Source organism: Salvelinus fontinalis, chromosome 21 (genome assembly GCF_029448725.1).
Source record: "Salvelinus fontinalis isolate EN_2023a chromosome 21, ASM2944872v1, whole genome shotgun sequence".
Taxonomy (NCBI): Eukaryota; Metazoa; Chordata; class Actinopteri; order Salmoniformes; family Salmonidae; genus Salvelinus; species Salvelinus fontinalis.
In genome coordinates, this window is record NC_074685.1 from 13,478,731 (window position 1) to 13,505,556 (window position 26,826).

At 43.6% G+C, this 26,826-nt stretch overlaps 1 protein-coding gene across 2 annotated transcripts in view; it reads right to left on the reverse strand.

Annotated features, from left to right (window-relative positions):
- The window catches only part of LOC129818229 (neuropeptide Y receptor type 1-like), a 182,059-nt gene that overhangs the window by 106,535 nt on the left and 48,698 nt on the right, over positions 1 to 26,826 (reverse strand). For both annotated transcript variants that reach the window (XM_055873968.1, XM_055873969.1), the window contains 2 exons: positions 22,684 to 22,830; positions 21,936 to 22,152 (listed from right to left, as the gene is read on the reverse strand). In XM_055873968.1, coding sequence (XP_055729943.1) covers positions 21,936 to 22,152; positions 22,684 to 22,830 — 364 coding nt within the window. The remainder of the gene's footprint in view (positions 1 to 21,935; positions 22,153 to 22,683; positions 22,831 to 26,826) is intronic.

A 26,826-nucleotide genomic window follows, 5' to 3' on the forward strand; every position in this document is an offset into this window, starting at 1 on the left:
CACTACTTATAGTCTGTTTGTAACTCTATTCACTATTTGTAGCTGTATGGTCTGTTTGTAACTCTACTCACTACTTACAGTCTGTTTGTAACTCTACTCACTACTTGTAGCTGTATGGTCTGTTTGTAACTCTACTCACTACTTGTAGTCTGTTTGCAACTCTACTCACTACTTGTAGTTGTATAGTCTGTTTGTAACTCTACTCACTACTTGTAGCTGTATAGTCTGTTTGTAATTCTACTCACTACTTATAGCTGTATAGTCTGTTTGTAACTCTACTCACTACTTGTAGCTGTATGGTCTGTTTGTAACTCTACTCACTACTTATAGTCTGTTTGTAACTCTACTCACTACTTGTAGCTGTATAGTCTGTTTGTAACTCTACTCACTACTTGTAGCTGTATAGTCTGTTTGTAACTCTACTCTCTACTTGTAGTCTGTTTGTAACTCTACTCACTACTTGTAGCTGTATAGTCTGTTTGTAACTCTACTCACTACTTGTAGCTGTATAGTCTGTTTGCAACTCTACTCACTGCTTATGGTCTGTTTGTAACTCTACAAGTAGTGAGTAGAGTTACAAACAGACCATAAGCAGTGAGTAGAGTTGCAAACAGACTATACAGCTACAAGTAGTGAGTAGTTGTATAGTCTGTTTGCAACTCTACCCACTACTTGTAGCTGTATAGTCTGTTTGCAACTCTACTCACTACTTATAGTCTGTTTGTAACTCTACTCACTACTTGTAGCTGTATAGTCTGTTTGTAACTCTACTCACTACTTGTAGCTGTATAGTCTGTTTGCAACTCTACTCACTACTTATGGTCTGTTTGTAACTCTACTCACTACTTGTAGCTGTATAGTCTGTTTGTAACTCTACTCACTACTTGTAGCTGTATAGTCTGTTTGCAACTCTACTCACTACTTATGGTCTGTTTGTAACTCTACTCACTACTTGTAGTTGTATAGTCTGTTTGCAACTCTACCCACTACTTGTAGCTGTATAGTCTGTTTGCAACTCTACTCACTACTTATAGTCTGTTTGTAACTCTACTCACTACTTGTAGCTGTATAGTCTGTTTGTAACTCTACTCACTACTTGTAGCTGTATAGTCTGTTTGTAACTCTACTCACTACTTGTAGCTGTATGGTCTGTTTGTAACTCTACTCACTACTTATAGTCTGTTTGTAGCTCTACTCACTACTTGTAGCTGTATAGTCTGTTTGTAACTCTACTCACTACTTGTAGCTGTATGGTCTGTTTGTAACTCTACTCACTACTTGTAGCTGTATGGTCTGTTTGTAACTCTACTCACTACTTATAGTCTGTTTGTAACTCTATTCACTATTTGTAGCTGTATGGTCTGTTTGTAACTCTACTCACTACTTACAGTCTGTTTGTAACTCTACTCACTACTTGTAGCTGTATGGTCTGTTTGTAACTCTACTCACTACTTGTAGTCTGTTTGCAACTCTACTCACTACTTGTAGTTGTATAGTCTGTTTGTAACTCTACTCACTACTTGTAGCTGTATAGTCTGTTTGTAATTCTACTCACTACTTATAGCTGTATAGTCTGTTTGTAACTCTACTCACTACTTGTAGCTGTATGGTCTGTTTGTAACTCTACTCACTACTTATAGTCTGTTTGTAACTCTACTCACTACTTGTAGCTGTATAGTCTGTTTGTAACTCTACTCACTACTTGTAGCTGTATAGTCTGTTTGTAACTCTACTCACTACTTGTAGCTGTATGGTCTGTTTGTAACTCTACTCACTACTTGTAGCTATACAGTCTGTTTGTAACTCTACTCACTACTTGTAGCTGTATAGTCTGTTTGTAACTCTGCTCACTACGTATAGTCTGTTTGTAACTCTACTCACTACTTGTAGTCTGTTTGTAACTCTACTCACTACTTGTAGCTGTATAGTCTTTTTGTAACTCTACTCACTACTTGTAGCTGTATGGTCTGTTTGTAACTACTCACTACTTATAGTCTGTTTGTAACTCTACTCACTACTTGTAGCTGTATAGTCTGTTTGTAACTCTACTCACTACTTATAGTCTGTTTGTAACTCTACTCACTACTTGTAGCTGTATAGTCTGTTTGTAACTCTACTCACTACTTGTAGCTGTATAGTCTGTATGTAACTCTACTCGCTACTTGTAGCTGTATTCTCTGGTTGTAACTCTACTCACTACTTGTAGCTGTATAGTCTGTTTGTAACTCTACTCACTACTTGTAGCTGTATAGTCTAACTCCACTCACTACTTGTAGCTGTATAGTCTAGTCTGTTTGTTTGTGTTGTTGGTCTTGGCTAGCTTAATGTTCTGGTCGGTTGCTAGCTAGCACTCACTCAAGTGGCTGCTAGCACAGGCATGAAAAGTGGCATGAGAGAAGCACTACAATATTATGTTTTCTAAGTAGTGAGAACGCTAGGGAGCAGCCATTGTTGAAAAGTAATCTTTAGACATGTAGTGCTTTTCTTAAATGTAGTTTTGTAATCGACTTAAACAAGCAGACAACAAGAAAATTGTATTTGAAAAAGGTCAAGTTTTTGCTGTGAGCCAATGAGGTAACTACAGGTTGTTTTCCCCACAGGCGTGCAGGTTTGTCTAATACTGACTGGATCTATAGCAAGAGCAGTAGCAACGGAAACTTCAGCAGCAGTAGAAGTCTCACCATGCCCGTTTGTCTATCCACCATCTGTGACATCAGGACATTCCAAAAGGTGCCACAAACTGAAGCAATAAAGGGACAGCCCAGATACATTACTTGGTCACTATGTGCATTTGCAAAACACATGAACTAACCTCCTGTGTTTCACCTGTTGCCCAACGACATGGCACTCTGCCCTACGTAGACACTAAAAATACATAACAAAAAGGGGCATTGGAAAAGGGATGGCAGATTCAGATTTTGGAGGACCAGGAGAAAGAAAGCGAGATCAGGTACCTCACAATAAACATATACCTGAATGGGACAGTATTGGTTCAAGGGAGCGAATGATGAAGTTGCGCTCCACACCTTTGTAGACAGATTTTTTACACTCAAATCTGTGGTGGAAGCAGAGGGAAAAAATGACCAGTACCTGATCAACATTACAACATCACAAGCAAGTTCCAATGAACCCAATGAACAAAGACAGTGAACAAAGACAGAGAGGCCATGGTCAAAGAAATGGCCAAATCATCACCTAAACCCAATTTCATTGTGGTGCAGATGAGAGGCAGCCTCTCCCAGCTAGACTCAGAACTCGTAGAGTTAAAAGATCAAGTCCTGGACCAGCTCTCTACCAGCACTGACGTAGAGATGGAGCAGCTGAGTGACCAACTCTGCCACGTGAAGAATGAACACAGACGGTTGATAGAAAATCTGACATCAGAGAGAAAGAAAGGAAATGACAGAAGAACTCTGAAAAAAATAAATAATAATACATTAAAAAAAATCCAAGATGGCGTAGCAGTCAGACATCTTTGTCTTTGTCTCGTCCCATGTATATATCTTTTTATATCTTTCTCTTCGCATTCTTTTTAATATTTTTCCTAAACCTCAACTTCAAAATACTCTCCTGCAACCCGCCTCACCCAATGTGGTGTGGATCTGTTTTTTTTCTTAAGTATTTCTATTTACCTCCGAACTGGAATACCTCAACTGAAGCTAGCTAGCTAACTAGCTACCAGCTATCAGTCAGCTAACCACTGCTAGCGGTCATCAGCTAACCTTTAGCTCGGAAAGCTCTCGCCAGTTCGTACAACGCGTTTCAAACAAGAGCATACTGGACCTATTTTTCGCTCCATATCCCCGGATTCCTACCGCAAACTCTGAACCTTTTCATCTGGATCATCACAGCTAGCTAACCGCAACCCGGGTTGACTACTCCTGGCTAACATTTCCGTCCCAGAGCTAGCACCAACTGGCCTGGAGCTAGCCCATGCTAGAACCATCTCCCGGCTAGGGCTCCGGAACCCCGCCGATCCTTCACGACTGGAATACCGACATAATCTGCCCGAGGATCCCAACAAGCCCCTCAGGGGCAACGTCCCCTGAATGCCCATTCTGCTAACCGCGGCCTGCTAGCTATCTAGAGTATATTGGACTGTTAGCTGATCCATCGGCCAGTTTCTTGGACCACTATACCCATTTTGCCAGTTGGACTTGGACCCCTCTGCTACTTGGAACCCTACTAATTCCACGACTGGTCTATCGACGTCACCGCACGAGGAGGCAAAAACAGACTTTCCCCCATCGCGACGTCCATCTAAGGCCCTTATCCTAGCTTGCTAGCCCCGGCCTGCTAACTGTCTGAAACGCCATGTCCCCAGCCAGCCCAACCTCCCATTGGACCCATACGATCACTTGGCTACGCATGCCTCTCCCTAATATCAATATGCCTTGTCCATTACTGTCTTGGTTAGTGATTACTGTCTTATTTCACTGTAGAGCCTCTAGCCCTGCTCAGTATGCCTTAACCAACCATGTTGTTCCACCTCCCACATATGCGATGACATCACCTGGTTTAAATATCTCTAGAGACTACATCTCTCTCATCATTACTCAATGCCTAGGTTTACCTCCCATGTACTCTCTTCCTACCATACCTTTGTCTGTTCATTATGTCTTGAATCTATGCTATCGTGCCCAGAAACCTGCTCCCTTTACTCTCTGTTCCGAACGTGCTAGACTGCCAGTTCTTATAGCTTTTAGCCGTACCCTTATCCTACTCCTCCTCTGTTCCTCTGGTGATGTAGAGGTTAATCCAGGCACTGCAGTGCCTAGCTCCACTCCTACTCCCCAGGTGCTCTCATTTGTTGACTTCTGTTACCGTAAAAGCCTTGGTTTCATGCATGTTAAAATTAGAAGCCTCCTCCCTAAGTTTGTTTTATTCACTGCTTTAGCACACTCTGCCAACCCAGATGTCTTAGCCGTGTCTACAACATTTTCTGCCAAGACAGCCCTGCCAAAGGGGGCGGTGTTGAAATCTACTGCAGAGATAGCCTGCAGAGTTCTATCTTACTATCCAGGTCTGTACCAAAACAATTCGAGCTTCTACTTCTAAAAATTCACCTTTCCAGAAACAAGTCTCTCACCGTTGCCACTTGTTATAGACCACCCTCTGCCACCAGCTGTGCCCTGAACACCATATGTGAACTGATTGCCCCCATCTATCTTCTGAGCTCGTGCTGCTAGGTGACCTAAACTGGGACATGCTTAACACCCCGGCCATCCTACAATCTAAGCTTGATGCCCTCAATCTCACACAAATTATCTATGAACCTGCCAGGTACAACCCCAAATCCGGAAACACGGGCACCCTTATAGATATATCATCCTAAGTAACTCGCCCTCCAAATACACCTCTGCTGTTTTCAACCAAGATCTCAGCGATCACTGCCTCATTGTCTGCATCCGTAATGGGTCTGCGGTCAAACGACCACCCCTCATCACTGTCAAACGCTCCCTAAAACACTTCAGCGAACAGGCCTTTCTAATCGACCTGGTAGGGTATCCTGGAATGACATTGACCTCATCCCGTCAGTAGAGGATGCCTGGTTATTCTTTAAAAGTGCCTTCCTCACCATCTTAAATAAGCATGCTCCATTCAAAAAATATAGAACCAAAAATAGATATAGCCCTTGGTTCACTCCAGACCTGTCTGCCCTTGACCAGCACAAAAACATCCTGTGGCGTTCTGCATTAGCATCGAATAGCCCCCGTGAAATGCAACTTTTCAGGGAAGTTAGGAACCAATATACACAGGTAGTTAGGAAAGCTAAGGCTAGCTTTTTCAAACAGAAATTTGCATCCTGTAGTACAAACTCAAAAAAGTTCTGGAACACTGTAAAGTCCATGGAGAATAAGAGCACCTCCTCCCAGCTGCCCACTGCACTGAGGCTAGGAAACACTGTCACTACCGATAAATCCACAATAATTGAGAATTTCAATAAGCATTCTTCTACGGCTGGACATGCTTTCCACCTGGCTACCCCTACCCTGGTCAACAGCCCTGCACTCCCCACAGCAACTCGCACAAACCTCCCCCACTTCTCCTTCACCCAAATCCAGATAGCTGATGTTCTGAAAGAGCTGCAAAATCTGGACCCCTACAAATCAGCCGGGCTAGACAATCTGGACTCTCTCTTTCTAAAATTATCTGCCAAAATTGTTGCAACCCCTATTACTAGCCTGTTCAGCCTCTCTTTCGTATCGTCTGAGATTTCCAAAGATTGGAAAGCTGCCGCGGTCATCCCCCTCTTCAAAGGGGGAGACACTCTAGACCCAAACTGCTACAGACCTATATCTATTCTACCCTGCCGTTCTAAGGTCTTTGAAAACCAAGTTAACTTCTTATGGCTGCCGGGGCAGTATTGAGTAGCTTGGATGAAAGGTGCACAGAGGTGCCCAGAGTAAACGGCCTGCTCCTCAGTCATAGTTGCTAATATATGATAACACATAATGAATTATGTCTGTGAGTATAACAGAACTCATATGGCAGGCAAAAACCTGAGAAGCTCCACTTCCTGTTTGGAATTTTTCTGAGGCTGGTAGTTTTTCAACCAAGCTCTCATTGAAATTACAGCGAGATATGGATGAGTTTTCACTTCCTACGGCTTCCACTAGATGTCAACAGTCAATAGAACTTTGTCTGACGACTCTGCTGTGAAGGGGGGCCGAAGGAGACAGGAATGAGTAACCAAAGCAATGAGGTGACCACGCTTTGACCACGCGCGTTCACGTGGGAGGCAGCTCCGTTCCATCGCTCAACTGAAGTCAATGTAATTCTCCGGTTGGAACGTTATTCAAGATGTATGTTAACAACATTCTTAAGATTGATTCAATACATCGTTTGACATGTTTCTACTGACTGTTACGGAACTTCTGGCCATTTCGTCACGTTATAGTGGACGTGCTTTGTGACTTTGGAATTGTTTACCAAACGCGCTAACCAAAGTAGCTAATTGGACATAAATAACGGACATTATCGAACAAATCAAGCATTAATTGTGGACCTGGGATTCCTAGGACTGCATTCTGATGAAGTTCATCAAAGGTAAGGAAACATTTATCATGTACTTTCTGCTCTCTGTTGACTCCAACATGGCGGCTAATTTTACTATTGTTCTGAGCTCCGTCTCAGATTATTGCATGGTTTGCTTTTTCCGTAAAGTTTTTGGGAAATCTGACACAGCGGTTGCATTAAGGAGAGGTATATCTATAATTCTATGTGTATAACTTGTATTATCATCTACATTTATGATGAGTATTTCTGGTCATGGATGCACCTCAGCCACGCTCAAGGTCCTAAACGATATCATAACTGCCATCGATAAGAGACATTACTGTGCAGCCGTATTCATTGACCTGGCTAAGGCTTTCGACTCTGTCAATCACAACATTCTTATTGGCAGACTCAACAGCCTTGGATTCTCAAATGATTGCCTCGCTTGGTTCACCAACTACTTCTCCGATAGAGTTCAGTATGTCAAATCGGAGGGCCTGTTGTCCGGACCTCTGGAAGTCTCTATGGGGGTGCCACAGGGTTCAATTCTCGGGCCGACTCTCTTCTCTGTATACATCAATGATGTCGCTCTCGCTGCTGGTGATTCTTTGATCCACCTCTACGCAGACGACACCATTATGTATACCTCTGGCCCTTCGTTGGACACTGTGTTAACTAACCTCCAGATGAGCTTCAATGACATACAACTCTCCTTCCGTGGCCTCCAACTGCTCTTGCAAGTGAAACTAAATGCATGCTCTTCAACCGATCGCTGCCCGCACCTGCCCGCCCATCCAGCATCACTACTCTGGACGGTTCTGACTTAGAATATGTGGACAACTACAAATACCTAGGTGTCGGGTTAGACTGTAAACTCTCCATCCAGACTCACATTAAACATCTCCAATCCAAAATGAAATCTAGAATCGGCTTCCTATTTCGCAGCAAAGCATCCTTCACTCATGCTGCCAAACATACACTCGTAAAACTGACCATCCTACCGATCCTCGACTTCGGCGATGTCATTTACAAAATAGCTTCCAACACTCTAATCAACAAATTGGATGCAGTCTATCACAATACCATCCGTTTTGTCACCAAAGCCCCTTATACTACCCACCTCTGCGACCTGTATGCTCTCGTTGGCTGGCCCTCGCTTCATACTCGTCGCCAAACCCACTGGCTCCAGATTATCTACAAGTCTCTGCTAGGTAAAGCCCCGCCTTATCTCAGCTCACTGGTCACCATAGCAGCACCCACCCGTAGCACGCGCTCCAGCAGGTATATCTCACTGGTCATCCCCAAAGCCAATTCTTCCTTTGGCCGCTTCTCCTTCCAGTTCTCTGCTGGCAATGACTGGAACGAACTGCAAAAATCTCTAAAGCTGGAGACTCTTACCTCCCTCACTAGCTTCAAGCACCAGCTGTCAGAGCAGCTCACAGATCACTGCACCTGTACATAGCTCATCTGTAAATAGCCCATCCAATCTACCTCATCCCCATACTGTATTTATTTATTTTGCTCCTTTGCGCCCCAGTATCTCAACTTGCACATTCATCCTCTGCACATCCAGTGTTTAATTGCTATATTGTAATTACTTTGCCACCATGGCCTATGTATTGCCTTACCTCTCTTATCCTACCTCATTTGCACATGCTGTATATAGATTTTCCTACTGTAATATCGATTGTATGTTTGTTTATTCCATGTGTAACTCTGTGTTGTTGTATTTGTCGAACTGCTTTGCTTTATCTTGGCCAGGTTGCAGTTGCAAATGAGAACTTGTTCCCAACTAGCCTACCTGGTTAAATAAAGGTGAAATAAAAATTATAAAAAATGAAGACAGTGACAATGAGAAAAGTAGAGGAGATCAAGGAGATGAGAAAAGAGTTTTTAGAAGTAAAAAAGGACCTGAAGAAAAGGGGACACCATACGGGCTCTGAAGGAGCAGCTAGCCAGGGTCACAAACCCCAGCCCACCTCCCACTGTGCTCCACACACTCATCCCCACCAGCTCTCCAGGAGATCCCTCTCCACCCAACACCAACCGTCCCCCCTCAGATCCATCTCCAACAAATAACAACCTCCCTACCACCTCTGCTAGCTCAACCAACACTCCCACCAACGCTCCAAGAACAACCTGGGAATGGAGTCATTCCTGGGAATGGAGTCACACTACTTGTAGTTGTATAGTCTGTTTGTAACTCTACTCACTACTTGTAGCTGTATAGTCTGTTTGTAACTACTCACTACTTATAGTCTGCTTGTAACTCTACTCACTACTTATAGTCTGTTTGCAACTCTACTCACTACTTGTAGCTGTATAGTATGTTTGTAACTCTACTCTCTACTTGTAGCTGTATAGTCTGTTTGTAACTCTACTCACTACTTGAAGCTGTATAGTCTGTTTGCAACTCTACTCACTACTTATGGTCTGTTTGTAACTCTACTCACTACTTGTAGTTGTATAGTCTGTTTGCAACTCTACCCACTACTTGTAGCTGTATAGTCTGTTTGCAACTCTACTCACTACTTGTGGTCTGTTTGTAACTCTACTCACTACTTGTAGCTGTATAGTCTTTTTGTATCTCTACTCACTACTTGTAGCTGTATGGTCTGTTTGTAACTACTCACTACTTATAGTCTGTTTGTAACTCTACTCACTACTTGTAGCTGTATAGTCTGTTTGTAACTCTACTCACTACTTATAGTCTGTTTGTAACTCTACTCACTACTTGTAGCTGTATAGTCTGTTTGTAACTCTACTCACTACTTGTAGCTGTATAGTCTGTATGTAACTCTACTCGCTACTTGTAGCTGTATAGTCTGTTTGTAACTCTACTCACTACTTGTAGCTGTATAGTCTGTTTGTAACTCTACTCACTACTTGTAGCTGTATAGTCTAACTCCACTCACTACTTGTAGCTGTATAGTCTAGTCTGTTTGTTTGTGTTGTTGGTCTTGGCTAGCTTAATGTTCTGGTCGGTTGCTAGCTAGCACTCACTCAAGTGGCTGCTAGCACAGGCATGAAAAGTGGCATGAGAGAAGCACTACAATATTATGTTTTCTAAGTAGTGAGAACGCTAGGGAGCAGCCATTGTTGAAAAGTAATCTTTAGACATGTAGTGCTTTTCTTAAATGTAGTTTTGTAATCGACTTAAACAAGCAGACAACAAGAAAATTGTATTTGAAAAAGGTCAAGTTTTTGCTGTGAGCCAATGAGGTAACTACAGGTTGTTTTCCCCACAGGCGTGCAGGTTTGTCTAATACTGACTGGATCTATAGCAAGAGCAGTAGCAACGGAAACTTCAGCAGCAGTAGAAGTCTCACCATGCCCGTTTGTCTATCCACCATCTGTGACATCAGGACATTCCAAAAGGTGCCACAAACTGAAGCAATAAAGGGACAGCCCAGATACATTACTTGGTCACTATGTGCATTTGCAAAACACATGAACTAACCTCCTGTGTTTCACCTGTTGCCCAACGACATGGCACTCTGCCCTACGTAGACACTAAAAATACATAACAAAAAGGGGCATTGGAAAAGGGATGGCAGATTCAGATTTTGGAGGACCAGGAGAAAGAAAGCGAGATCAGGTACCTCACAATAAACATATACCTGAATGGGACAGTATTGGTTCAAGGGAGCGAATGATGAAGTTGCGCTCCACACCTTTGTAGACAGATTTTTTACACTCAAATCTGTGGTGGAAGCAGAGGGAAAAAATGACCAGTACCTGATCAACATTACAACATCACAAGCAAGTTCCAATGAACCCAATGAACAAAGACAGTGAACAAAGACAGAGAGGCCATGGTCAAAGAAATGGCCAAATCATCACCTAAACCCAATTTCATTGTGGTGCAGATGAGAGGCAGCCTCTCCCAGCTAGACTCAGAACTCGTAGAGTTAAAAGATCAAGTCCTGGACCAGCTCTCTACCAGCACTGACGTAGAGATGGAGCAGCTGAGTGACCAACTCTGCCACGTGAAGAATGAACACAGACGGTTGATAGAAAATCTGACATCAGAGAGAAAGAAAGGAAATGACAGAAGAACTCTGAAAAAAATAAATAATAATACATTAAAAAAAATCCAAGATGGCGTAGCAGTCAGACATCTTTGTCTTTGTCTCGTCCCATGTATATATCTTTTTATATCTTTCTCTTCGCATTCTTTTTAATATTTTTCCTAAACCTCAACTTCAAAATACTCTCCTGCAACCCGCCTCACCCAATGTGGTGTGGATCTGTTTTTTTTCTTAAGTATTTCTATTTACCTCCGAACTGGAATACCTCAACTGAAGCTAGCTAGCTAACTAGCTACCAGCTATCAGTCAGCTAACCACTGCTAGCGGTCATCAGCTAACCTTTAGCTCGGAAAGCTCTCGCCAGTTCGTACAACGCGTTTCAAACAAGAGCATACTGGACCTATTTTTCGCTCCATATCCCCGGATTCCTACCGCAAACTCTGAACCTTTTCATCTGGATCATCACAGCTAGCTAACCGCAACCCGGGTTGACTACTCCTGGCTAACATTTCCGTCCCAGAGCTAGCACCAACTGGCCTGGAGCTAGCCCATGCTAGAACCATCTCCCGGCTAGGGCTCCGGAACCCCGCCGATCCTTCACGACTGGAATACCGACATAATCTGCCCGAGGATCCCAACAAGCCCCTCAGGGGCAACGTCCCCTGAATGCCCATTCTGCTAACCGCGGCCTGCTAGCTATCTAGAGTATATTGGACTGTTAGCTGATCCATCGGCCAGTTTCTTGGACCACTATACCCATTTTGCCAGTTGGACTTGGACCCCTCTGCTACTTGGAACCCTACTAATTCCACGACTGGTCTATCGACGTCACCGCACGAGGAGGCAAAAACAGACTTTCCCCCATCGCGACGTCCATCTAAGGCCCTTATGCTAGCTTGCTAGCCCCGGCCTGCTAACTGTCTGAAACGCCATGTCCCCAGCCAGCCCAACCACCCATTGGACCCATACGATCACTTGGCTACGCATGCCTCTCCCTAATATCAATATGCCTTGTCCATTACTGTCTTGGTTAGTGATTACTGTCTTATTTCACTGTAGAGCCTCTAGCCCTGCTCAGTATGCCTTAACCAACCATGTTGTTCCACCTCCCACATATGCGATGACATCACCTGGTTTAAACATCTCTAGAGACTACATCTCTCTCATCATTACTCAATGCCTAGGTTTACCTCCCATGTACTCTCTTCCTACCATACCTTTGTCTGTTCATTATGTCTTGAATCTATGCTATCGTGCCCAGAAACCTGCTCCCTTTACTCTCTGTTCCGAACGTGCTAGACTGCCAGTTCTTATAGCTTTTAGCCGTACCCTTATCCTACTCCTCCTCTGTTCCTCTGGTGATGTAGAGGTTAATCCAGGCACTGCAGTGCCTAGCTCCACTCCTACTCCCCAGGTGCTCTCATTTGTTGACTTCTGTTACCGTAAAAGCCTTGGTTTCATGCATGTTAAAATTAGAAGCCTCCTCCCTAAGTTTGTTTTATTCACTGCTTTAGCACACTCTGCCAACCCAGATGTCTTAGCCGTGTCTACAACATTTTCTGCCAAGACAGCCCTGCCAAAGGGGGCGGTGTTGAAATCTACTGCAGAGATAGCCTGCAGAGTTCTATCTTACTATCCAGGTCTGTACCAAAACAATTCGAGCTTCTACTTCTAAAAATTCACCTTTCCAGAAACAAGTCTCTCACCGTTGCCACTTGTTATAGACCACCCTCTGCCACCAGCTGTGCCCTGAACACCATATGTGAACTGATTGCCCCCATCTATCTTCTGAGCTCGTGCTGCTAGGTGACCTAAACTGGGACATGCTTAACACCCCGGCCATCCTACAATCTAAGCTTGATGCCCTCAATCTCACACAAATTATCTATGAACCTGCCAGGTACAACCCCAAATCCGGAAACACGGGCACCCTTATAGATATATCATCCTAAGTAACTCGCCCTCCAAATACACCTCTGCTGTTTTCAACCAAGATCTCAGCGATCACTGCCTCATTGTCTGCATCCGTAATGGGTCTGCGGTCAAACGACCACCCCTCATCACTGTCAAACGCTCCCTAAAACACTTCAGCGAACAGGCCTTTCTAATCGACCTGGTAGGGTATCCTGGAATGACATTGACCTCATCCCGTCAGTAGAGGATGCCTGGTTATTCTTTAAAAGTGCCTTCCTCACCATCTTAAATAAGCATGCTCCATTCAAAAAATATAGAACCAAAAATAGATATAGCCCTTGGTTCACTCCAGACCTGTCTGCCCTTGACCAGCACAAAAACATCCTGTGGCGTTCTGCATTAGCATCGAATAGCCCCCGTGAAATGCAACTTTTCAGGGAAGTTAGGAACCAATATACACAGGTAGTTAGGAAAGCTAAGGCTAGCTTTTTCAAACAGAAATTTGCATCCTGTAGTACAAACTCAAAAAAGTTCTGGAACACTGTAAAGTCCATGGAGAATAAGAGCACCTCCTCCCAGCTGCCCACTGCACTGAGGCTAGGAAACACTGTCACTACCGATAAATCCACAATAATTGAGAATTTCAATAAGCATTCTTCTACGGCTGGACATGCTTTCCACCTGGCTACCCCTACCCTGGTCAACAGCCCTGCACTCCCCACAGCAACTCGCACAAACCTCCCCCACTTCTCCTTCACCCAAATCCAGATAGCTGATGTTCTGAAAGAGCTGCAAAATCTGGACCCCTACAAATCAGCCGGGCTAGACAATCTGGACTCTCTCTTTCTAAAATTATCTGCCAAAATTGTTGCAACCCCTATTACTAGCCTGTTCAGCCTCTCTTTCGTATCGTCTGAGATTTCCAAAGATTGGAAAGCTGCCGCGGTCATCCCCCTCTTCAAAGGGGGAGACACTCTAGACCCAAACTGCTACAGACCTATATCTATTCTACCCTGCCGTTCTAAGGTCTTTGAAAACCAAGTTAACTTCTTATGGCTGCCGGGGCAGTATTGAGTAGCTTGGATGAAAGGTGCACAGAGGTGCCCAGAGTAAACGGCCTGCTCCTCAGTCATAGTTGCTAATATATGATAATACATAATGAATTATGTCTGTGAGTATAACAGAACTCATATGGCAGGCAAAAACCTGAGAAGCTCCACTTCCTGTTTGGAATTTTTCTGAGGCTGGTAGTTTTTCAACCAAGCTCTCATTGAAATTACAGCGAGATATGGATGAGTTTTCACTTCCTACGGCTTCCACTAGATGTCAACAGTCAATAGAACTTTGTCTGACGACTCTGCTGTGAAGGGGGGCCGAAGGAGACAGGAATGAGTAACCAAAGCAATGAGGTGACCACGCTTTGACCACGCGCGTTCACGTGGGAGGCAGCTCCGTTCCATCGCTCAACTGAAGTCAATGTAATTCTCCGGTTGGAACGTTATTCAAGATGTATGTTAACAACATTCTTAAGATTGATTCAATACATCGTTTGACATGTTTCTACTGACTGTTACGGAACTTCTGGCCATTTCGTCACGTTATAGTGGACGTGCTTTATGACTTTGGAATTGTTTACCAAACGCGCTAACCAAAGTAGCTAATTGGACATAAATAACGGACATTATCGAACAAATCAAGCATTAATTGTGGACCTGGGATTCCTAGGACTGCATTCTGATGAAGTTCATCAAAGGTAAGGAAACATTTATCATGTACTTTCTGCTCTCTGTTGACTCCAACATGGCGGCTAATTTTACTAATGTTCTGAGCTCCGTCTCAGATTATTGCATGGTTTGCTTTTTCCGTAAAGTTTTTGGGAAATCTGACACAGCGGTTGCATTAAGGAGAGGTATATCTATAATTCTATGTGTATAACTTGTATTATCATCTACATTTATGATGAGTATTTCTGGTCATGGATGCACCTCAGCCACGCTCAAGGTCCTAAACGATATCATAACTGCCATCGATAAGAGACATTACTGTGCAGCCGTATTCATTGACCTGGCTAAGGCTTTCGACTCTGTCAATCACAACATTCTTATTGGCAGACTCAACAGCCTTGGATTCTCAAATGATTGCCTCGCTTGGTTCACCAACTACTTCTCCGATAGAGTTCAGTATGTCAAATCGGAGGGCCTGTTGTCCGGACCTCTGGAAGTCTCTATGGGGGTGCCACAGGGTTCAATTCTCGGGCCGACTCTCTTCTCTGTATACATCAATGATGTCGCTCTCGCTGCTGGTGATTCTTTGATCCACCTCTATGCAGACGACACCATTATGTATACCTCTGGCCCTTCGTTGGACACTGTGTTAACTAACCTCCAGATGAGCTTCAATGACATACAACTCTCCTTCCGTGGCCTCCAACTGCTCTTAAATGCAAGTGAAACTAAATGCATGCTCTTCAACCGATCGCTGCCCGCACCTGCCCGCCCTTCCAGCATCACTACTCTGGACGGTTCTGACTTAGAATATGTGGACAACTACAAATACCTAGGTGTCGGGTTAGACTGTAAACTCTCCATCCAGACTCACATTAAACATCTCCAATCCAAAATGAAATCTAGAATCGGCTTCCTATTTCGCAGCAAAGCATCCTTCACTCATGCTGCCAAACATACACTCGTAAAACTGACCATCCTACCGATCCTCGACTTCGGCGATGTCATTTACAAAATAGCTTCCAACACTCTAATCAACAAATTGGATGCAGTCTATCACAATACCATCCGTTTTGTCACCAAAGCCCCTTATACTACCCACCTCTGCGACCTGTATGCTCTCGTTGGCTGGCCCTCGCTTCATACTCGTCGCCAAACCCACTGGCTCCAGATTATCTACAAGTCTCTGCTAGGTAAAGCCCCGCCTTATCTCAGCTCACTGGTCACCATAGCAGCACCCACCCGTAGCACGCGCTCCAGCAGGTATATCTCGCTGGTCATCCCCAAAGCCAATTCTTCCTTTGGCCGCTTCTCCTTCCAGTTCTCTGCTGGCAATGACTGGAACGAACTGCAAAAATCTCTAAAGCTGGAGACTCTTACCTCCCTCACTAGCTTCAAGCACCAGCTGTCAGAGCAGCTCACAGATCACTGCACCTGTACATAGCTCATCTGTAAATAGCCCATCCAATCTACCTCATCCCCATACTGTATTTATTTATTTTGCTCCTTTGCGCCCCAGTATCTCAACTTGCACATTCATCCTCTGCACATCCAGTGTTTAATTGCTATATTGTAATTACTTTGCCACCATGGCCTATGTATTGCCTTACCTCTCTTATCCTACCTCATTTGCACATGCTGTATATAGATTTTCCTACTGTAATATCGATTGTATGTTTGTTTATTCCATGTGTAACTCTGTGTTGTTGTATTTGTCGAACTGCTTTGCTTTATCTTGGCCAGGTTGCAGTTGCAAATGAGAACTTGTTCCCAACTAGCCTACCTGGTTAAATAAAGGTGAAATAAAAATTATAAAAAATGAAGACAGTGACAATGAGAAAAGTAGAGGAGATCAAGGAGATGAGAAAAGAGTTTTTAGAAGTAAAAAAGGACCTGAAGAAAAGGGGACACCATACGGGCTCTGAAGGAGCAGCTAGCCAGGGTCACAAACCCCAGCCCACCTCCCACTGTGCTCCACACACTCATCCCCACCAGCTCTCCAGGAGATCCCTCTCCACCCAACACCAACCGTCCCCCCTCAGATCCATCTCCAACAAATAACAACCTCCCTACCACCTCTGCTAGCTCAACCAACACTCCCACCAACGCTCCAAGAACAACCTGGGAATGGAGTCATTCTCTGTGACTACAACAGAAACATCTATGGGAAGAGAACTACTATCTGATATGGAGGTGAGAAAAATATGGTGCCCCACACCCTAGAGTGCCCTCAAAATAATTTCACAGGACAGTTGAATAGGAGCGAAGACAATAAAAATCCACACTGGAACGAACGACCTAAAGAACATGAGAGAACGTGTGGCCCCAGCTATGGAAGTAATAGCCAATATGGCCACAGAGAGATACCCATCTGCAATAATTATAATTTCATCTCTTCTCCCACGCTGCGATGTGCCATTCAATATTATTTTAGAAAACAAACTCAGAGCTCTCAAGAAAACGTGCACTAAGATCTAACATCTTTTTGGCACACCACAAAGACATCCACCCTCACCTCATGCAAGACCATGTCCATCTAAATTGGTGGTGTGCAAACGTCTTAGCAAAGGTTCTAAAGTACATGGCCAATATGCGAAGAAAGACTAAGAGCATCCGGCCTATGGGAAGCCAGCAAATAAGAACATCACACCCAGAGAGCCCTCCACCAAGAGAAGTCAGCACTCCGCACAGAGAGACCCTCACATAACCCAGAGAGCCCAGCACTCCACCCAGAGACTCCCACAATCCACCCAGAGAGCCCTCCACCAAGAGAAGTCAGCACTCCGCACAGAGAGACCCTCACATAACCCAGAGAGCCCAGCACTCCACCCAGAGAGCCCAGCACTCCACCCAGAGAGACCCTCACATAACCCAGAGAGCCCAGCTCTCCACCCAAAGACTCCCACACTCCACCCAGAGAGTCCAGCACTCCGCCCAGAGAGTCCAGCACTCCGCCCAGAGACTCCCACACTCCACCCAGAGAGTCCAGCACTCCGCCCAGAGAGCCCAGCACTCCACCCAGAGAGACCCTCACATAACCCAGAGAGCCCAGCTCTCCACCCAAAGACTCCCACACTCCACCCAGAGACTCCCACACTCCACCCAGAGTCCAGCACTCCACCCAGAGACTCCCACACTCCACCCAGAGTCCAGCACTCCGCCCAGAGAGACTATCACCTCACCCAGAGAGCCCAGCACTCCATTGAGTGTGACCAATGAACAAGTTGAAGAACTTCTAGCAGTAACATTGGATGGTCAGTTATCATGGTCACGTCATATTGACAAAGTTGTTGTGAAGATGATGAGAGGTATGTCTGCGTTTGACACAAAGATCAACTGTACTCGTTGTTCAGGCTTTGATCCTGTCCCATCTTGATTACTGTCTGGTAATATAGTCAGGTGTAGCAAAGACAGACCTAGCAAAGCTGTAGCTGTCTCAAAACAAAGCAGCACGCCTTACCCTGAACTGCAAACATAGAACTAACATCAACAACATGCATGAAAGTCTCATGGTTGAGGACAAAATTACTGCTTCTCTTCTAGTCTTTTTAAGACACGTTTTTGTGTTGAAAATGCCTAACCACTTGTATAATCTATTTGCATTCACTTCAAACAGACATACAGTACCAGTCAACATTTTGGACACACGTACTCATTCAAGGGTTTTTCTTAATTCTTTACTATTTTCTACATTGTATAATAATAGTGAAGACATCAAAGCTATGAAATAACACATGGAATCATGTAGTAACTAAAAAAGTGTTAAACAAATCAAAATATATTTTATATTCTTCAAAGTAGCCACCCTTCCCCTTGATGACAGCTTTGCACACTCTTGGCATTTTCTCAACCAGCTTCATGAGGAATGCTTTTCCAACAGTCTTGTAGGAGTTCCCACATATGCTGAGCACTTGCTGGCTGCGGTCCAACTCATCCCAAACCATCTCAATTGGGTTGAGGTCGGGTAAATGTGGAGGCCAGGCCATCTGATGCAGCACTCCATCACTCTCCTTCTTGGTTAAATAGCCCTTACACAGCCTGGAGCTGTGTTTTGGGTAATTGTCCTGTTGAAAAACAAATGATAGTCCCACTAAGCGCAAACCAGATGGGATGGCGTATTGCTGTAGAATGCTGTGGTAGCCATACTGGTTAAGTGTGTCTTGAATTCAAAATAACTCACTGACAGTGTCACCAGCAAAGCCCCCCCACACCATTACACCTCCTCCTCTATGCTTCACGGTGGCAACCACACATGCAGAGATCATCCGTTCACCTACTTTGACACGGAGGCTGGAACCAAAAATCTCAAACTTGGAGTCATGTGACCAAAGGACAGATTTCCACTGGTCTAATGTCCATTGCTCGTGTTTCTTGGCCCAAGCAAATTTCTTCTTATTATTGGTGTCCTTTAGTAGTGGTTTCTTTGCAGAAATTTGACCATGAAGGCCTGACTCACACAGTCTCCTCTAAACAGTTGATTTTGAGATGTGTCTGTTACTTGAACTCTGTGAAGCATTTATTTGGGCTGCAATCGGAGGTGCAGTTAACTCTAATGAACTTATCCTCTGCAACAGAGGTAACTCTGGGTCTTCCTTTCCTGTGACTGTCCTCATGACAGCCAGTTTCATCATAGCGCTTGATGCTTTTTGTGACTGCACTTGAAGAAACTTTCAAAGTTCATGACATTTTCCGCATTGACTGACCTTCATGTCTTAAAGTAATGATGGACTGTTGTTTCTCCATGCTTATTTGAGCTGTTCTTGCCATAATATGGACTTGTTCTTTTACCAAAAGGGGCTACCTTCTGTATACCACCCCTACCTTGTCACAACACAACTGATAGGCTGAAACACATTAAGAAGGAAAGAAATTCCACAAATTAACTTTTAACAAGGCACACCAGTTAATTGAAATGCATTCCAGTCGACTACTCAATGAAGCTGGTTGAGAGAATGCCAAGAGTGTGCAACGCTGTCATCAAGGCAAACGGTGGCTACTTTGAAGAATCTCAAATAAAAAAATATATTTTGATTTGTTTAACCATTTTTTGGGGTACTACATGATTCCATATGTGTTACATAAATTTTTTGATGTCTTCACTACTATTCAACAATGTAGAAAATAGTAAAAATAAAGAAAAACCCTTGAATGAGTAGGTGTGTCCAAACCTTTGACTGGTACTGTACATAACCCACCAGACACACTACTATGGGTTTCTTCACTGTACCCAAACCCAAAACAGATTTAATGCATAGCTCAGTTATGTATATAGTCATGTCATCGTGGAATGCTCCGCCACCAGACGTTACTCAGGCAAATAGCACATTTAGCTTTAAAAAATGGATAAAAAAAAAAACATATTGTTTCACAGAGCCTCTACTCTTTCTAAATATCTCATTTAACTGTATACAGTGGGGCAAAAAAGTATTTAGTCAGCCACCAATTGTGCAAGTTCTCCCACTTAAAAAGATGAGAGAGGCCTGTAATTTTCATCATAGGTTTTCTTCAACTATGACAGACAAAATGAGAAGAAAAAAAATACAGAAAATCACATTGTAGGATTTTTTATGAATTTATTTGCAAATTATGGTGGAAAATAAGTATTTGGTCACCTACAAACAAGTAAGATTTCTGGCTCTCACAGACCTGTAACTTCTTCTTTAAGAGGCTCCTCTGTCCTCCACTCCTTACCTGTATTAATGGCACCTGTTTGAACTTGTTATACAACCTCAAACAGTCACACTCCAAACTCCACTATGGCCAAGACCAAAGAGCTGTCAAAGGACACCAGAAACAAAATTGTAGACCTGCACCAGGCTGGGAAGACTGAATCTGCAATATGTAAGCAGCTTGGTTTGAAGAAATCAACTGTGGGAGCAATTATTAGGAAATGGAAGACATATAAGACCACTGATAATCTCCCTCAATCTGGGGCTCCACGCAAGATCTCACCCCGTGGGGTCAAAATGATCACAAGAACGGTGAGCAAAAGTGCCAGAACCACACGGGGGGACCTAGTGAATGACCTGCAGAGAGCTGGGACCAAAGGAACAAAGCCTACCATCAGTAACACACTACGCCGCCAGGGACTCAAATCCTGCAGTGCCAGACGTGTCCCCCTGCTTAAGCCAGTACATGTCCAGGCCCGTCTGAAGTTTGCTAGAGAGCATTTGGATGATCCAGAAGAAGATTGGGAGAATGTCATATGGTCAGATGAAACCAAAATAGAACTTTTTGGTAAAAACTCAACTCGTCGTGTTTGGAGGGCAAAGAATGCTGAGTTGCATCCAAAGAACACCATACCTACTGTGAAGCATGGGGGTGGAAACATCATGCTTTGGGGCTGTTTTTCTGCAAAGGGACCAGGACGACTGATCCGTGTAAAGGAAAGAATGAATGGGGCCATGTATCGTGAGATTTTGAGTGAAAACCTCCTTCCATCAGCAAGGGCATTGAAGATGAAACGTGGCTGGGTCTTTCAGCATGACAATGATCCCAAACACACCGCCCGGGCAACGAAGGAGTGGCTTCGTAAGAAGCATTTCAAGGTCCTGGAGTGGCCTAGCCAGTCTCCAGATCTCAACCCCATAGAAAATCTTTGGAGGGAGTTGAAAGTCTGTGTTGCCCAGCAACAGCCCCAAAACATCACTGCTCTAGAGGAGATCTGCATGGAGGAATGGGCCAAAATACCAGCAACAGTGTGTGAAAACCTTGTGAAGACTTACAGAAAACGTTTGACCTCTGTCATTGCCAACAAAGGGTATATAACAAAGTATTGAGACACACTTTTGTTATTGACCAAATACTTATTTTCCACCATAATTTGCAAATAAATTCACAAAAAATCCTACCATGTTTTTTTCTGGAATTTTTTTTCTCATTTTGTCTGTCATAGTTGAAGTGTACCTATGATGAAAATTACAGGCCTCTCTCATCTTTTTAAGTGGGAGAACTTGCACAATTGGTGGCTGACTAAATACTTTTTTGCCCCACTGTGTAATAATATGAATATGTATATAAGAATAGTGTGTAAATAATATTTTTGTTCTCTCTTAGTGTCTATCCAATTTATAACTCTTATTTATTTTATTTGTTTATGTTTATTTGTTATTATTATTAATAATTCTATTTCATGTCCTTGTCTGTAACTGTTCTGCACTTTGTCATGTATTTGTACGTTTTATGTGGACCCCAGGAAGAGTTGCTGCTGCATGTGCAGGAGCTAATGTGGATACTAATAACCTAAACTAAACTCCACTACACTCACCACAGGATTGACACAGGTGGAGGCCATGGCGGTGAGGTGGCAGGCGGAGAACACAGCATCATGCTGGCAGGCGGGCAGCGCCTGGTGGTCCCAGTCGAATATCGTGTTGAACACGTTGAGAGGCAGCCAGCAGAGGGCGAAGGCGGCAACGATGGCCGCCAACATAGCATTGATCCTCTGGGCTCCTCGGGCCTTCCGGCTCCGCTCCACCACGTCCCTGGATGGGAAAAACACAGGAAAGGACTTTAGATGGGACTTACAGTATTCAACACTTTTCCAGTTACTTTTGTTTCTGTTTTCTTTGTCTGTTTATTTGTTCTTTGTGTAACTGTTGTTGTAATTTTGTTTTGATCAATGGGTGGCAACCGGAACGGACTACATGGATGGGATTTAACCATACTTTACCAGGTACTTACTAATTTCATTAACATTTCTATTTACTCATTAACTGTTCATTGTCTATCCTCTTTGATGATCCTTGGACTATTACTCTACGCATTAATTTATTTTATTCACCTATTCATCATTGGTCACTCATTGACTACCATTCATTGACTCCTGTCCTGATGTATTACCTGCGTCTGAGTAGGCATACTATTATTGACTTTTCACTGACAATTCTTTGACTGTCTTGTGTGTGTGTGTGTGTCTGTCTGCGCTTGCGAGCATGCATGAGTGCATGTGTGTGTGTGCTTGTGTGGTGGAGTGAGTGTGCATGTGTGTGTGCATGCATGTGTGTGTGTGTCACCTGCGTCGACGTAGGCGTAGGAATATGCGGAGGTAGCAGAGCAGCACTAGTAGTAGAGGGAGGCAGTACTGGAACAGCAGCAGGGAGGTGGTGTAGGCCAGACGGTGTCTTTCAGTAGGCCATTTCTCCAAACAGATCACATGGTCTCTGAGGAGAGAGAGTGAGAGAGAGAGGGAGGGAGCGAGCGAGCGAGAGAGGGAGGGAGCGAGCGAGAGAGAGTGGGAGAGAAGGAGAGCAAGAGAGAGGGAGGGAAAGAATGAGAGTGAAAGAGAGCAAGAGAGAGGGAGCGAGAGAGAGAGAGTGAGACCAAACGTAGCGTCCCATCTCGACAACTTCCGGTGAAATTGCAGAGCGCCAAATTAAAATTAAATTACTATAAATATTTAACTTTCATGAAATCACAAGTGCAATACATCAAAATAAAGCTTAACTTGTTGTTAATCCAGCCGCCGTGTCAGATTTCAAAAAGGCTTTACGGCGAAAGCAAACCATGCGATTATCTGAGGACAGCGCTCAGCACACAAAACATTACAAACAGTTAGCAGCCAAGTAGATTAGTCACGGAAGTCAGAAATAGCAATAAAATTAATCACTTACCTTTGATGATCTTCATATGGTTGCACTCACAAGACTCCCAGTTACACAATAAATGTTCATTTTGTTCGATAAAGTCCCTTTTTATATACAAAAACCTCAATTTTGTTGGCGCGTTTTGTTCAGTAATCCAATGGCTCAAATGCGGTCACAAGAGGCAGACGGAAATTCCAAATAAAATCCGTAAAGTTCGTAGAAACATGTCAAACGATGTTTATAATCAATCCTCAGGTTGTTTTAACTTCTTATGGCTGCAGGGGGCAGTATTGAGTAGCTTGGATGAAAGGTGCCCTGCTCCTCAGTCCCAGTTACTAATATATGCATATTATTATTATTATTGGATAGAAAACACTCTGAAGTTTCTAAAACTGTTTGAATTATGTCTGTGAGTATAACTGAACTCCTATGGCAGGCAAAAACCTGAGAAAAAATCCAAACAGGAAGTGAGAATTCTGAGAGTGGTCGATGTTAAAGTCATTGTTACGCCCCTGAAAAAGGGGAGAAATGATCACGAGAGTGGTACGGAATTGTTTACTCATTGAAACTTTAGTGCAATCATTTTACAAAAGTAACACATTACAGAACAACAGATCTACAGGAAATAGATAGGTTTGTAGGGTACAAGGCTTATTCAAGTCACAACAGTATACACTGTAATTCACTGAAACAGATACTAATTTCAATATAACTGTCAAGCACAAAGCTTTAACTCAGTAAACCATAACTCAATTTATCAACAGGAAATAAAGTGTTTGAAAAACCATTACACAAATAACACCGCAAAATATCTTATTAACAACGCACCTGTTCATTCACAATCAACATAAAATGGCAGCTACTCTCAGTACGAAGCTATTCTTCGCTGCAACCGAGCAGGGCTCATATTACTCTCTGCAAACTTAACTAACCTTCTCAATATGTTACTAAGACACACCTTAAACACTCTTGACATGTTAGCGAGTTATTACATTTAAATTACTATTTTTTATCATCAATAACGTACCTGAAAAAGGGGAGAAATGATCACGAGAGTGGTACGGTATTGTTTACTCATTGAAACTTTTAGTGCAATGAGAAAAGACCGCAATTTCTGCGGGACCTTCAGTGGAGACCAGAGCAATCGATCTCAGGCTCATAGATTAAGAGCATTTAGTAGATCACAGATTAACACTTTTACCCACGACAAAATTAAGTAATCAACATGACGTTTACACATTCCTCTCACAATTCGTACCCATTGTACGCTTGACGGATTTTAATTATATAAATGTTATAAATCTCTATCAACTAGTACTGAATGCATGATCTTCTTAACCTTAGATGTTATAAGATCTTCACATACTATGAACTTACTAATACTTTTTAATGCATAACAGGCTATTAGTATTTCCTTTAACCTGTCACACTCTCCCCGACAAAATAAATGTTGTCCCAACATTACCAACATTGTCTTCTTCAACAGTCTGTATGCACTGGACCTAGAAAATCATCTTCTGTAAGGTAGTACTTGAGCAGAGGTCAAGGGTCACAGTTCAAATATAACTAACAAGTTATTCACAGTCCATATCTGTTGACCAGCTGTATAACATAAACAGTCCTTTCTCATACTATTGATCAACAGTCCATCAATTTTAATGATCTAAATGCATAGTCTGCAAATTGTCTCTTGTGACAGTTTGTGAAATCAGTCAGTAGTCCATGGTCAAACATGTCAACTCTGTAGCCTCATGTTTGCTGAAGCCCATACATGTAAGGTGGCTGAAAGTAACATTACTGTAGTGATGGCAGCCATGGAACCAGTCCTGGTGCAGAGTAGACAGGGAACAACTGTGGCTGTGGCTGGATACTGTAGCAGGAAGGGATACCAAGCTGATCATAGGTGATACGTCTTGGAGGGTGTCTCTCTCTTTGTGGCAGCTGGTAGGCTGGTTCCTCAGGTTCAGCAGCATCAGTTAATGAAGGAAAGGCACTTGGTGGACAATCATCAGGCAGATTTTCAGCAGGCAAGTTCATCTCCTCAGCAGGCAGGTCTTTAACTGTTGTTGTCTCCTCCAGCCGCTTTTCAACAAGAGGCTGTGCTGGTAGCGTATCAGGGACTGGCACCGCAACTGTCTGTTTCACTGGTGGGGGCCTGTGTTCCCACTCTCTCGCTGGTTCAGCATTCCTCTCCTCAGGTACTGTAGGAGATGTGGGAACCTGTAGCGGCTCATGATGAAGGTCATATTCATCCCCGCTGTCTTCATCAGAATCTAGAGGATGTGATGCAGGCTGATGTCTCCTTTATTTCTGACTTTTGTCATCTTTGGTCATTTCTGGTTGTGTCTCAAAAGGTAAGTGGTCACAGGACATGAGCAGGTTTCTGTGCAGGACCCTGGAGCGTCCCCTACCCTTTTCTGGTCTCAATTCATAAATCGGCAGGTCTGAACCCATTTGTCTCACTACTGTGTGAATTGTATCTTCCCAATAGTTACGGAGTTTGCCTGGTCCTCCTCTTGGTGTCAGGTTTTTAATCAGAACTCGCTCGCCAGGCTGTAGCACTGAACGCCTAACTTAAGTGTCATAGTACTTCTTACTTCTTTCAGCGGCTTTCTGAGCATTTTCATTTGCAATGGCGTATGCTTCTTCCATCCCTCGTTTCCAGTTCTCCACGTAGTCTCGATGGTTACTGGAACCTGCCTCTGTGCACAATCCAAAGAGCATATCAACTGGAAGCCTGGGTGATCTCCCAAACAGAAGATAAAATGGTGAATAGCCAGTCACTTCGCAACGGGTGCAGTTATAGGCATAAACCAGTTTGTTCAGAGACTCCTTCCAATTGGACTTTTGTGTCTCAGTTAGTGTCTTTAACATTTGCAACAATGTTCTGTCCATGCGTTCCACTTGACCGTTCCCCATCGGGTGGTAGGGTGTTGTTCTGGACCCCGCCATGCCACTGAGTTTCTTTAACTGATGGAACAACTGATTTTCAAATTCTCCCCCTTGGTCATGGTGGATGCGGGATGGGAACCCAAACTTCAGGGCAAAGTCATTGAAGATGAGATTTGCAGCAGTTTTACCTGACTTTGATGTGTTGGCATAGGCTTGAGTGAAACGTGTAAAATGATCAACAATCACGAGGATGTACTCATATCCCCCTTTGCATCTGTCGAGATGAAGCAAGTCTAAACATACCAGTTCAAATGGCTGTGTTGTCACAATGTTTGTCAGAGGAGCTCTTGTTTCATGGGCTGGCTTTTTCTGCTTGACACAGCTACAAGTTTTAGTCACATAGTGCTCGATGTCAGATTGCATATATGGCCAAAAGAAGCGGTCACGTACTAGTGATACAGTGCGGTCAGTACCTTGGTGTCCCATGTTATTGTGCAACTCTTACATCACTTTACCTTTGTACTGCTCTGGTAGAACTAACCGCTTGCGGGCTGTAGTGATTCTGTACAGAATGCCATCACTGTCTATTGTCAATTTGTCCCATTCTCTGAATAGGCACTTTGTCTTTGGACTGAATTCATTTTGCTCTTTATTAACTTGCGGTTTAGAACCAGACAGTTT